This window comes from Phoca vitulina, unplaced genomic scaffold (genome assembly GCF_004348235.1).
Source record: "Phoca vitulina isolate PV1807 unplaced genomic scaffold, GSC_HSeal_1.0 scaffold11, whole genome shotgun sequence".
Classification (NCBI taxonomy): Eukaryota; Metazoa; Chordata; class Mammalia; order Carnivora; family Phocidae; genus Phoca; species Phoca vitulina.
This window is the reverse complement of record NW_022589714.1, coordinates 46,321,035-46,333,289: the sequence shown is the minus strand read 5'-3', so window position 1 is coordinate 46,333,289 and position 12,255 is coordinate 46,321,035. Positions and strand designations below refer to the sequence as shown.

Here is a 12,255-nt window from a genome sequence, read left to right as displayed (position 1 = left end):
GCCGGGCACGGGCGGGGGGATTTTCTTCCCGTTCCCCCCTCTTTCGCGCTCTCGCTCCTGTTCAGCGGGAGAGCCCGCGGAGCCAGGGAGGGAGCGAGGGAAGGGGTGGAGGTGGCGGGGGGGAGGCCGGAGGGGCGGATCCTGCCTGGGGGCTGATCCCTCCCTCCCCTCGGCCGGGCTCCGTGGCGGCAGCGGCGGCGGCAGCGGCTTCATTCCCCCTCCTCCCCCGGGAGCGGCGGCGGCGGGCGGGCCGGGGCCCCAGCGCGGGCCAGGAGGGGGCACGGCGGTGGCCGCGGAGGCCAGCGCGGGAGGAGGCCGCGCTCCGCTCCCCGGGCCGCGCCGACCTGCTCGACGGCCGGCCCGCCCGCGCCCAGGGGCCCCGAACGGTGGGGCCGGGCCAGCGGCTGAGGTAATGGGGGTGGCAGCGGGGCCGGACAGAGCGAGGGCGGGGGCAGCGGGGCCTACGGGGACCAGGGACTGCGCGGGGGGGGGGGCGGGGAGAGGGAAGCGGGGGGCTTCCCGAGCGGGGCGGGGGCGGCGCGAAAGCGCTCTCCTGGAGCGAGGGCGGCGGCGGGGAAGGAGAAGGCGGGTGAGGGGGGAGCTGAAAAGCGAGGACCCCCTCCCGCAACCGCCATCTTGTTTCCCTCCCCCCCAGCCCTGGCTGGCGAGCCGCCGAACCCCGCCCCCGCCATGTTCTCCAATTGGTCAGACCAGAGGAGGGTTCCACCCCCTGGTCGTCCCTTGGCCCCCCTGTTTCTCCTGACGGGCAAGTGAGGCGACCAATGGGCGCTCGCCTCTCTGCCCCGCTGGTTCGCTGGCGCTAGCTTTCTCTGTCTGAGGGTCGGACTCCGCGTCAGTCTGTCTCTGGCGCGCTCGCCCCCTCCCCTCAGGGGAGGTGATGTTATTTCCCTCCTTTCTCCTCGGAAGGGTCAAGATTCTTCTGGAAGAGGTGCCCCATTAAAGGGGCAGGAGCCTTGGCTGGGGTTGTCCCCTGTCTCATGAGTCTCTCGTGGGGTACAGGGGATACAGTGTAATTGCAGAAACTCCTCGTTCTTCGGGGACGTGGGTGGGGTGGGCGAGTGGGGGCTTAGGGGGTGCTGAGGAGACCTGGGGGTGTTGGGGGTATTTGGAGGTGTGTTTGTGGGAAGGGCTGTGTGGGTTGAGAAACTCCCGCCAAAAAATTGGACTGTAAGCTCCTTGTGGGCGAAACTCATTTCCTCAGCAGCAGCCCTTCCCTCTCCAGAATTTGCCCTCCCAGTGCCTAGAGGCTCCGGTAGGTCCCAAGAGGTTTTCCATAGGTACTTGCTGCTTGGGTGAGGGCTAACCAAAGCTGCCAAGGCGGTAGCAGGTAGGGAGGAAGAATATACGGCGCTTTAACAAAGGAGGCTCCACACCCTCTGTCTAAACTATTTCAGGTTAGTATTGAGGTAGATTTCCACACCTTTGCAAGGATCTCCCTGCCCATGAGGGCGTGGGGGCAGTGAAGCAGGTCTGTTGGCCTGGGCTACCCCCAGGGAGTTGGCATTTGTCAGGCATGTAGTGGCCAAGGGCCTCTGGAACCTGGACAGAATTGGCTGTGATGATTCTGTTGCCTTTTGTCCCAAATGGGTTGTGTGCCTGCCTGGCACTGTTGCTCAGCCAAGTTGTTTTTTTGTTTGTTTGTTTCAGTCACACTTGGGGATCGGAAAGCCTTTTAAATAAGGATGTTAATAATACCTTTTTTTTTTTTAAAGATTTTATTTATTTGAGAGAGAGAGAATGAGAAACAGAGAGCATGAGAGGGAGGAGGGTCAGAGGGAGAAGCAGACCCCCCGCTGAGCAGGGAGCCCGATGTGGGACTCGATCCCGGGACTCCAGGATCACGACCTGAGCCGAAGGCAGTCGCTTAACCAACTGAGCCACCCAGGCGCCCAATAATACCTTATTAACGTATAGCAACCCTGAAGAGGTAGATTTTTTTTTCATTCTACTGGTGGAGTCTGGAGGCACAGAGAGATTAAGTGACTTTCTCCAGGTCACACAGAGCCAAGATTAGGACCTAGACAGTGCCCCAGAGCCTAGTTTTGTACCAGACCATGGCATCTCTGTGGTGTTCTTCCCAGTGAGAGGAGTTCAACACATCATCCGAGTTTGAGTTGTAGCTTTATCACTTAACTACCTTTGGGTTGAGTGACACCTTTCTGAGCTTGTTTCTTCATATGTAGAATGGAGATGATAATATCTATTCTACCTCCCAAACTAGTTGAGAGAAATTTTAAAAGTAAAAGGGATTGGGCCACCTGGCTGACTCAGTTGGTGGAGCATGCGACTCTTGATCTCAGAGTTGTGAGTTTGAGCCCCATGTTGGGGGTAGAGACTCATTAAAAATTTTTTTAAAAAGTAAAGAGGATTTATAGTTTGCAAAAGTGTGCTAAATTATCATCATCATCATCTCTGCTTTATAGATAAAGATGATAGATCCTGCAACCAAGGTGACAAACTCTTTTCTCTTTGAAATCCTCTCACTGTTTCTACTTTTCCAAGTCTCTGCCCACACCTTGGGGCACCATATCCCCTAATGTCTTTCCTGGTAGTAACTGCTACCACAGCTCTTTATGAGCTTGTCATGATGTGGGAAACTTTAGGGCTTTCTCCTTGCTGCACGAGGATAGACTAGATGTAAGTATTTGGGGAGAGAGGAACTTTTGAGGTAACAGAATGCATTGAGAGTTTATGTCAGATATTGCCCCAGTCACCTTGGCAGTAGGTCCAATGAGGTTCCCAGATAGGCCACTTAAAACTTAAGTGCCACTTGCGGGCCACTCCCAGAGCTTCCAGTGTTTCTGCCTAGAGATGTACTAGCCAGTGGGTCCTGAATGCTGCCTTTTCCAGAGAAAACCCTGCATACTATAGTTTGAAGTCTGTAGACTGTACATAGTAGACATTTCAGGTGCCTTCGCCTCTTCACTCCTGGGGGTGGTCAGGGGATAGGGTTTTTGGTTATTGTAAGATGGGTTGGGAGAGGCTCTAGACCTGTGAGCTTTTGATCCTATGGTGGGGCCACTGGTCATGTACAGAGCTTGAAAGTGGATGCTATTCTTGTTTTCTTTTTTTCAGAACCCTTGACCTCCCCCCTCCTTTTGCATAGTTAGCTATCCCACAGCCTTATGTACATCATTAGAACTTTAGATGTCTCCCCATGTTGTATTGTAATGATCTTTTTACTTTTCTGTGTCTTCAATTAGATGGAGCACCTGGAGGGCAGGGATCATGCATGTTGGATTTCTCCTTTCATGCAAGTAATACTTATTGAGTGCTTATTTAGGAGCCAGGCACCATTCCAGGTGCTGGGGATACAGCAGTGAATAAGATAGACAAAAATATTTCCTCTCATGGAGCTTACATTTTAGTGGAAGGAAACAAATATTCATGATAAATAGGCAAATTAGCATAATAAAAAATGGTGAGTGTTAATAGTGAAAAATAAAGTAGAATGAAAGATTGCTGGTGGCGGAAAGAGGTTTGCAGTTTTAGATAAGAGTGGTCAGAGAGCGGCTATCATTGAGAAGCAGTGCTCGTGAAAAAACTTGAAGGAGCAAGCTGTGTGGATGTCTGAGGGGCAGGATGTTCAGACAGAGGGAAGAGACAGTCTTCCTGGTGGCCACTTGATCAGATGGATGGGTGAATGAGTGCATGCCTGAACCTTCAGCTCAGTCTCCTGGTTTCTCCTTAGGCCTGTCCCCTTGGTTCCCAGGTGCCATGAGGAAGCCTCGCCGGAAGTCACGGCAGAATGCCGAGGGCCGGCGCTCCCCATCCCCCTACAGTCTGAAGTGCTCACCTACTCGGGAGACCTTGACATATGCCCAGGCCCAGCGGATCGTCGAGGTGGACATTGATGGACGCCTGCACCGAATCAGCATCTATGACCCACTCAAGATCATCACAGAGGATGAGCTGACCGCCCAGGATATCACCGAATGCAATAGCAACAAGGAAAACAGTGAGCAGCCGCAGTTCCCTGGCAAGTCCAAAAAACCCTCCTCCAAGGGCAAGAAGAAGGAGTCCTGTTCCAAGCATGCATCCGGCACTTCCTTCCACCTCCCGCAACCCAGCTTTCGCATGGTGGACTCAGGCAGCCAGCCAGAAGCACCCCCGCTGCCTGCTGCCTACTACCGCTACATCGAGAAGCCACCTGAAGACCTGGATGCAGAGGTAGAGTATGACATGGATGAGGAGGACCTTGCCTGGCTGGACATGGTGAATGAGAAGCGGCGTGTAGATGGGCACAGTTTGGTGTCAGCAGACACCTTTGAGCTGCTGGTAGACCGGCTTGAGAAGGAGTCGTACTTGGAGAGTCGCAGCAGTGGCGCCCAGCAGTCAGTTATTGACGAAGACGCCTTTTGCTGTGTGTGCCTGGATGACGAATGCCACAACAGCAACGTCATTCTCTTCTGTGACATCTGCAACCTGGCTGTACACCAGGAGTGCTATGGTGTCCCCTACATCCCTGAGGGCCAGTGGCTATGCCGCTGCTGCCTGCAGTCTCCCTCCCGGCCCGTGGATTGCGTCCTCTGCCCCAATAAGGGCGGCGCCTTCAAACAGACCAGCGATGGGCACTGGGCGCATGTGGTGTGTGCCATCTGGATCCCTGAAGTCTGCTTCGCTAACACCGTGTTCCTGGAGCCCATTGAGGGCATCGACAACATCCCACCTGCCCGCTGGAAACTAACCTGCTATATCTGCAAGCAGAAGGGGCTGGGGGCAGCCATCCAGTGCCATAAGGTGAACTGCTACACAGCCTTCCATGTGACATGTGCACAGCGGGCTGGGCTCTTCATGAAGATTGAGCCCATGCGTGAGACCAGCCTCAACGGTACCATCTTCACAGTACGCAAGACCGCCTACTGTGAGGCCCACTCGCCGCCAGGTGCTGCCACTGCTAGGAGGAAGGGTGACTCCCCTGGGAACCTCAGTGAGGCTGGGGAGGAGGAAGGGCTGAAGGAGGGCTGTGGAGAGGAAGAAGAGAAGGAAGACGTAGAAGAGGAGGAGGAAGATGAAGGCCAAGGCGGGGTAGGTGGCCCCCTTAAGGGGGTGCCCAAGAAGAACAAGATGACTTTGAAGCAGAAGATCAAGAAGGAGCCGGAGGAAGTGGGCCGAGATACGCCCTCCACTGTCCCCATGGTCACTGTCCCACAGATACCCTCTTACAGGTAAGCCTGTCCAGGAGTGCTCCCCATGGACTGATGGTTTCTTCTTGGCCTGGTGTTGGCCCTGAGCCAGGACCTCCTTCCCCAAGCATGGTTGGTGAACGTTTGTTCTCTTCTGTGCCCTCAAATTTAGACTTCTCCTTTGGACCCTTGTCTGGTTTGTGGTTTCGATGGTGCCCTGAGAGCAATGTGTTTCCTTTGCTTCAAGGTGAGACAAACAGTTAAGGTGCTTAGAAACCCAGGTGAAGGGTGTCTAAGGCAGCATTTTTCAACAGGTGTACAAGTGGCATTTGGGACAGGATAATTCTTCATTATTAGAAGAATGTCCCATACAAATTTCAGTGTTTAGCATCCCTGATCTTTGTAACTGCCATTTGCATCCCCTCCCTCATTGCATGGTCTTTGTGACAAACTCAGACACTCCCCGCATATGTTACCAAAACCCCCTGTGGGGAGAGAACTGAGAACCGCTGTTTCAGGGGGTCAGTATGGGTGTCTGCTATCCAGAAAGCTCTGTTCTGGGAATGATGGGGGCTTTGTGTGAGGGGGTGGTGGTGTGGGGAAGATGTGCTATTTCAAGAAGCTTTTAGATTTAGGGGAAAGAGGATCACTCGGTTCAGCTGTATAACTAAGCCACCTTGGTCCCTACTGAGTCTATAGAGGGACAATTGTACCTATTTTTAACCATCAGAGAAGTAGCTGTTGGAGGGCAGAAAAGCAAAAGACCAGAAAGATTTTCCAGTGGAAGCTCATCTCAAGGGTGATAGTCTTTAGAAAGTAAACAGTGTTAGAGCAGGAAGGAATCTTGGAGATTATTGATCTAATGTAGTCCTTGCACCTTCTCCCACACCCCCAGATGAAGAAACGCAGCCACAGGAGGTAAAGTTGTTTGCTCCTTTGTTCACTCAATGAGGTGTTTATTGAGCACTTACTATATGCCAAGTCCTGTTCAAAGGGCTGGAACTAGATGGGAAGCATAGAACCACAAGCTGGGGCTCATAATGCCTCCAGGCTCTGTTCCTGTTGTCTGTTTCTCTTGTTGAAAAGGATAGGGAGAAAAGAGTGCTGGAGGGTAGCAGGGAATGAGTTGTTGTAAGGGGAACAGACAACCAGACTTATCAGTCTGGGAGGGAGACACAAGAGTGGAGAAGAACAGGAGGGAGAGGCTTTTGTGGCGAGCCATGGCTGGAGTTAGAATTCAGTCAACTGGAAATGTCTTCTAGGCACAGAGCTGTTGTAGGCTACCCTCCTCCCGCTGTTGAGTTGCTCCATGATTAGTAACATCTGTAGGGTGGCTGTGCCCTGGGACTAGACTTTTTGGTTGTCATGTCTGCTCTGATAGGTGTGTCTTGCAGGGGCCAGCATAGCACGCTGGCTAAGAAAAAATCAGACAGACCTGCTTTTGAATCCTGCTCCTGTCACTACCTGTGTGACCTTTGGCAGATTACTTCTTTAAGCCTTATTTTTCTTGTAAATGAGCCTCATAGGGTTGTTGTGAGAAGTAAATGAGATGATAGAAGTAAAGCATTTAGCACAGTACCTGGTAAATAGTAAGCGCTCAATAAACGGTGGCTACTGCTGCTGCTGCTATTTTATTATTCTTTTCCCTACCTGCACAGATGCTGTGGGAGCCCACCATGGCCAAGAGGTTGTAGAGGGAGGGGCTGCCTGCAGCTGGGCAGGTGTGCTTGGCATGGGCATTGGTGGGGGATCTGTTCTTTGGGGAAAGGCCTAGGCCTTGATTTTATAAGCTTGGCTTTGGGGCAGGAACGTCTGTGGAAAGGCGCAGGGCCTGGGTGAGCAACGCCCAGCCCACCATGCCCATCCTTAGCTTCTGCTTTCTTGTTTAGCTACATTTATCTTCCTTTCAGTGGAGTGAGATGAAGAGAAAAAGTGGAGGAAACACAACAGGGGCACGGAGGCCTTGCTTACTCTGTGGAGAACCAACTTTGGGACACAGGATGGTATAGCAGAGAGATCATCGATTCACATCCCGCCCAGCTCCACCATCTTTCTACCTGCATTAGTGACTTTGACAGTTCATCCAGCCTCTGTTCCTAAGCTGCCTTTCCATCTTTTGTTACCATGAGACTGTTACCCACCTTGCAACAGGGCTATTAGGATAAAGGTTATAGGCTCTCATTAATTTCTACCCCTTTCACTCCCACCCTCTCCCAACCCCCACATATTATTGTCTTAAATCCTGACCTTAAGAGTTCTCTGTTGGGTTAGTTTAGCCAGCTAAGTTTTCAGATTCTCCGTCCTCTTACCCAGTTTTTTTTTTTTTCCCCCATTTGGTTTAAAATTAGACATTTTTAGGCTGCTGAAATCTTTAATGAAAAGCCAGAGGTCGGACAGCTCCAAGGTGTTGCATGTGAGCTCAGAAAACAGTAGCCTGGTGTACTTTTACTAGTTTCCCTTCCAGCTTGCCTGTGGACTATTCCCTGGTCTGGGAGGGACCCTCCCAGCCACAGGGCAGAGGAGGTAGTGACCACATTGCCCACGGTTTACTCAAGTTCCTGCTCTGTTTTGCTGCCCTTATCAAGAGTTCAGGGCAGAGGCCTGTTTCTCAGGAGTCCAGGACCGCAGGAAACAGGGTTCCTGGGAGAGGGTTCTTTTGGAGAATCAGGACTTAAGGTAGGATGTGGAAAATCAAGTGATATATCTATCTCATGCTGAATCTGAGCTGCTTAACTTTGCTGTCTTTTTTTTAAGCCTTTCTCTGAGGTCAGGCATTTGGCCACTTTATTCCATCTTCCTTTATATATAAGGTTTGGAAATGAACCCAGGGTCTGAAGAGGAGGCTGTAATCAGGGCTGCCCACTGACCTTGTCTTTCACTTCCCTGTGCCTCTGCTCAAGGTTGAACAAGATCTGTAGTGGTCTCTCCTTTCAGAGGAAAAACCAGTTCATACAGCGGCTTCACAACTACTGGCTCTTAAAGCGGCAGGCACGGAATGGCGTCCCCCTCATCCGGCGCCTGCACTCCCACCTGCAGTCCCAAAGAAACGCCGAGCAGGTAGGTGAAGTGATTGAAGGTGGTGGAGGACGTGGAGTGTGAAGGAGAAGGAGGGATGGTTGGGACACCCTCCCTGAGCCCTCTGCAGAGCCTTTGCCTATAGGTGGTCACCCCTCCAGGTGGCATCTCCCAGGAATGACCTCCAGCACGTAGAGCTCTTGGGACCAGACAGCAGCTCCTCCTGGATGGGAGAGGCTTGACTTTGAAGCAAATTCTAGGGGAGAGTGAAGAGCAAGCCCAGCTTTCCATATATGTGGGGAAAACCTTGTAGACATGGCAGAAAGGAAGAAGTGGGTTGAATGAGGGCCAGGCGGCTGCGTTGCATGAATTAGGACAAGGAGCACTTTCCTTAAGACACTATATTGACATCTGCCAAAAAATGTTTCATAGAAAACACACAAATGTGCCATCTAGGTTGTAGCACAGAGCCTGGCCAGTTGTGGTGGCCTTTTAGCCACAGAGAGCTGCTTCATGTTTAGTGTTTTCTGAATTGGTTGGAGGCCTCCTGAATTTTTTTATTTTTTTACTTTTTTTTTTTTTTACCCTCTTTAGTTCTTTTTCCCTCTTCACTTGTTCCATTACTTCTGCCTTTTAATATTTCCACACGGCCACCCCGGAGATGAAGCAATCTTTTACATGACTCTGATGCCCTCTGAGTTCTGATTTCACTTTTGCCTTTTGTAACTAAAGTTCTGAAGTGCAAGTCTGTGTCTGGTCCCTCCTTGTAGTGGTCTGCCTGCTCCCCTATAGGCTCCCCTAGAACATCAGCCACCTCCTCCCAGCCCAGCGAGCCTTACCTCACATTCTCACCGTATTGGCCATTAGGCTGCATTTGACACCATGGATCACCTTGTCTTAAGAGCTTCTCTATGACCCCATTTCCCTCCTCCTCTATGACCCCATTTCCCTCCTCCTCTATCCGGCTGACTGCACCTTGTGCTGACCTGACGTTTTACTCCTCAGTAGTAACAGTCCCAGGGGCTCCACTGCCTGCCCATTTGCTGGGAGAGCTTGTGCACTCTTACAGTTGTAAATAAGTGTGGCAATAGCTCCACGTTTCTTGTCTTGTCCTCATCCCTTTTTTCTGCCCTCAGTCCTTGGGGCAGGGGAACCACAGATGTCCATGTAGATGTTGTTTCCTAGAATTCAGATATTGGAAACAATTCATTATCTTCCTTCCTCTCGGTAAACATATTTTTCCTTTTTTTTTTTTAAGATTTATTTATTTGAGAGAGAGAGAGAGCAAGGGGAGGGGCAGAGGATAAGAATCCTCAAGCAGGCTCTCTGCTGAGCGCAGAGCCCAACATGGGGCTCCATCCCACGAGACCATGACCTGAGCTGAAATCAAGAGCCGGACCCTTAACCGACTGGGCCACCCAGGTGCCCCTCCCCATTATTGACATGGAACCTTCTCCCTCCTGACCTCAGATATTCCCACTCTTGGAGTTACTTTTGATTCTTCTCTCCATAACAAGCCACAGTCAATCATCCCTTATTGCTATTTTGGGGGGAGTGTATCAGTATATGGTCTTTTGTCTCCATTCTACAGCTCCCTTGCTCACCTATGCTCCAGTTTCAGCAATAGCTTTCTGTTTCTTCCACCTCTAATTCTTTCTTTGCTGTGCAACTGATACTGTCTTACTCACACACCATTTTCCAGAATATATTCCTTTTCCAGAACATATTTCCCCTCTCCAGGCAGGCCACATCTGGGTTCCTTTGCCTGGATTTGAGGCTTCTTATCAGCTAATCCTGGATATTCCTTGGCTTTTGTGGTACTCCAGCTTATCTGCTCTGGCCAGGCCATTTTTTTCACGAAGCAAAGAATCATTAATTCTGCCTTCACACTTCTTCCCTGTGGTCTCTTTGGTTCCAGCAGAGGCCTTGCTTACTGTTTTGTTCACCTATGTCCATCACCATGTGAAACCCTAGTAAGATTGCTTCTGTGGGAAGCCTTCCCTGACCCAACCCCAACCCCAACCCACTCAGATCCTCTCTATTTTATATCCTCTCAATAGTTTATCTGTTGAGTTTTTATTATATTTGTGCTACTATGCCCTTGTGTGTCAAAACTGGGCCTCTTCCCCCAACTCTACTGTAACCTCTTCTAGGGCAGGAATCACGTTTTTGGGTGCTGGTGGTATTTTAAAGTATGTTCAGGTCAGCTAGTACAAGCTTGTAGTAAGAACTTCACTTTGTTTTCTAGCCAAGTGGCAGCTCTAGGGTGAAATTCTTTCCACCTCAAGGTATATGTTAGTTTCCTTCTGAAATTCTTTCCAGCCCTGAGGGGCACAGCTGCACCCTGGTATCCTCGGGGCTGGGAGAGGGGGAGCAGTCCCAGCTCTCACTCCAGCCGTGGTTATCACAGGGCAGTTAAGAAATGTTGCTGCAAGGCTGGGGGAGCGCAGGAGGAAGGCATGGGGTGGAGAGGAGGCGGAAGGGCTCTCAGAAACGTGGGTCAGCCAGGGTGCAGGGCCCTTACCTGCTGAGACCCTGTGAGTCTGGAACAGGGAGAGAAGTCTGGGCAGGAGACAGGCCTCCAGCTCCTCCTTCCTTTCCCTTTCTTCCTGCAGCGGGAGCAGGACGAGAAGACAAGTGCAGTGAAGGAAGAGCTAAAATACTGGCAGAAGCTCCGGCACGACTTGGAGCGGGCGAGGCTGCTGATTGAGCTGATTCGGAAAAGAGAGAAGCTCAAGCGGGAACAGGTGGGGAAGAGCTGCCAGCCCCAGGGCTCTTGTTCAAGGTCTTTTTCTCCCACTGTCGGTGTGGCATCAGGAGAGCCAGGAGCCTCCGCCTGGTGTCCATTTCTTCCCCTTCCTGCCCAACACTGGAGGCTCCAAGGCCTGCTAGTCTGTATTGAGTATGATGCTGCACATGGCTTCTAACTGCGGGGATTTAGCATCTGGTGGCCTCATGCGGAGGCTTATCATCATATGCCTGGGCTCATCCCTGGAGTTTGCTGACTCAGAAAATCTCAGACGGAGTCTGGTCTTGAGTATTTTGAAAAGCTTCTCAGGACATTCTGATGGGCATCACTGCTGGCCTGGGAGCTTCTGAGGGTTTTCACTTGGCCCTTAAAACACTTACGGTCTTGACTCATTCAAATTTTCCAATCTAGCCAAGGAGGGTCTAAGCCTCTAAGCATGGGGAATGTTGAGGCAGGTTGTGTAATGCAGGGGTTAGGAGTATGAGCTGTGGCATCAGACTACCTGGGTTTAAGTCCTGGTTCTGTCACTTAGTGCTCGTGTGACATTGGTAAGTTGCTTAATCTCTTTATACCTCAGTTTCCTTGACTGTAAAATGGGGGTATTAATAGAACCCACATCATAAGGTTGTGAAGAGGAGATGTCTTAGTATATATAAGGAGCTTAGAACAGTGCCTGGCACGTAGTAGGGGCTATAGAAGTGTCAGCTGCTGTCCTTCTCATCATTATTGATAGTCTTTGCCTCCCTGAAGTGTCCACTGGTGCACTCTGCACGTGGCAGAGAGTAAATACTATTAATTGAATAAATGACAAGCCAAAACTGTTCTCTCTAGTCTAGGAATAGCAGCTGTTACTTGTATGCCTCAGAGGCCTGGGTTAAAGATGTTCCTTTCTTTCTCCAAACCCTCCTTCACTGTTCAGCCCCAGCACGAGTCCTTCTTGCAGAGGCCTGTAAGCCTCCATTTCCACCTCTGAGACTGGGCAGCTTTTGCCATACCTAGTGTGTGTGGGTGGCATGGAGGGCATCTCAGGACCTTCTCCATGGATTCAAACTGTGCCATCCCAGGCCTGGTCCCACAGCTGAGCTTTGCTTCTTGCCTCTGTTCAGAGAAATAAAAGGGAAAAGGAAGCAGGCAGGCCTGTTTTGATGTCACCAGGAGGAAGGAACATTTCATAGCCTAATCCATGGCTTCCCAACCTTGTAACATTAGGGCATACATAGAGAATCACATTTGTGCAACATACTATTGTAAATGCACAAGGCTGCTGCTGCCTGAGGAGGTGAGCTCCAGGCCCTGGGCCAACCCAGATGCCCTAAGGGCCGATGGGATCAATATCTCAGCATA

The 12,255-nt window shown here is 51.1% G+C and overlaps 1 protein-coding gene across 5 annotated transcripts in view; it reads left to right on the top strand.

Annotated features, from left to right (window-relative positions):
• Nucleotides 1-320: 320 nt before the first annotated feature.
• The window catches only part of BRPF3 (bromodomain and PHD finger containing 3), a 34,374-nt gene continuing 22,439 nt past the window's right edge, over nucleotides 321-12,255 (top strand). For 3 of the 5 annotated variants that reach the window (XM_032409938.1, XM_032409934.1, XM_032409937.1), the window contains exons 1-3: nucleotides 3,529-5,189; nucleotides 8,048-8,204; nucleotides 10,778-10,909. In XM_032409938.1, the coding sequence (XP_032265829.1) occupies nucleotides 3,673-5,189; nucleotides 8,048-8,204; nucleotides 10,778-10,909 (1,806 nt within the window). In that variant the 5' untranslated portion in view covers nucleotides 3,529-3,672. Of the gene's footprint in view, nucleotides 410-3,528; nucleotides 5,190-8,047; nucleotides 8,205-10,777; nucleotides 10,910-12,255 lie in introns of those variants that run through there. The other 2 variants (XM_032409935.1, XM_032409936.1) reach the window with 2 other exon arrangements.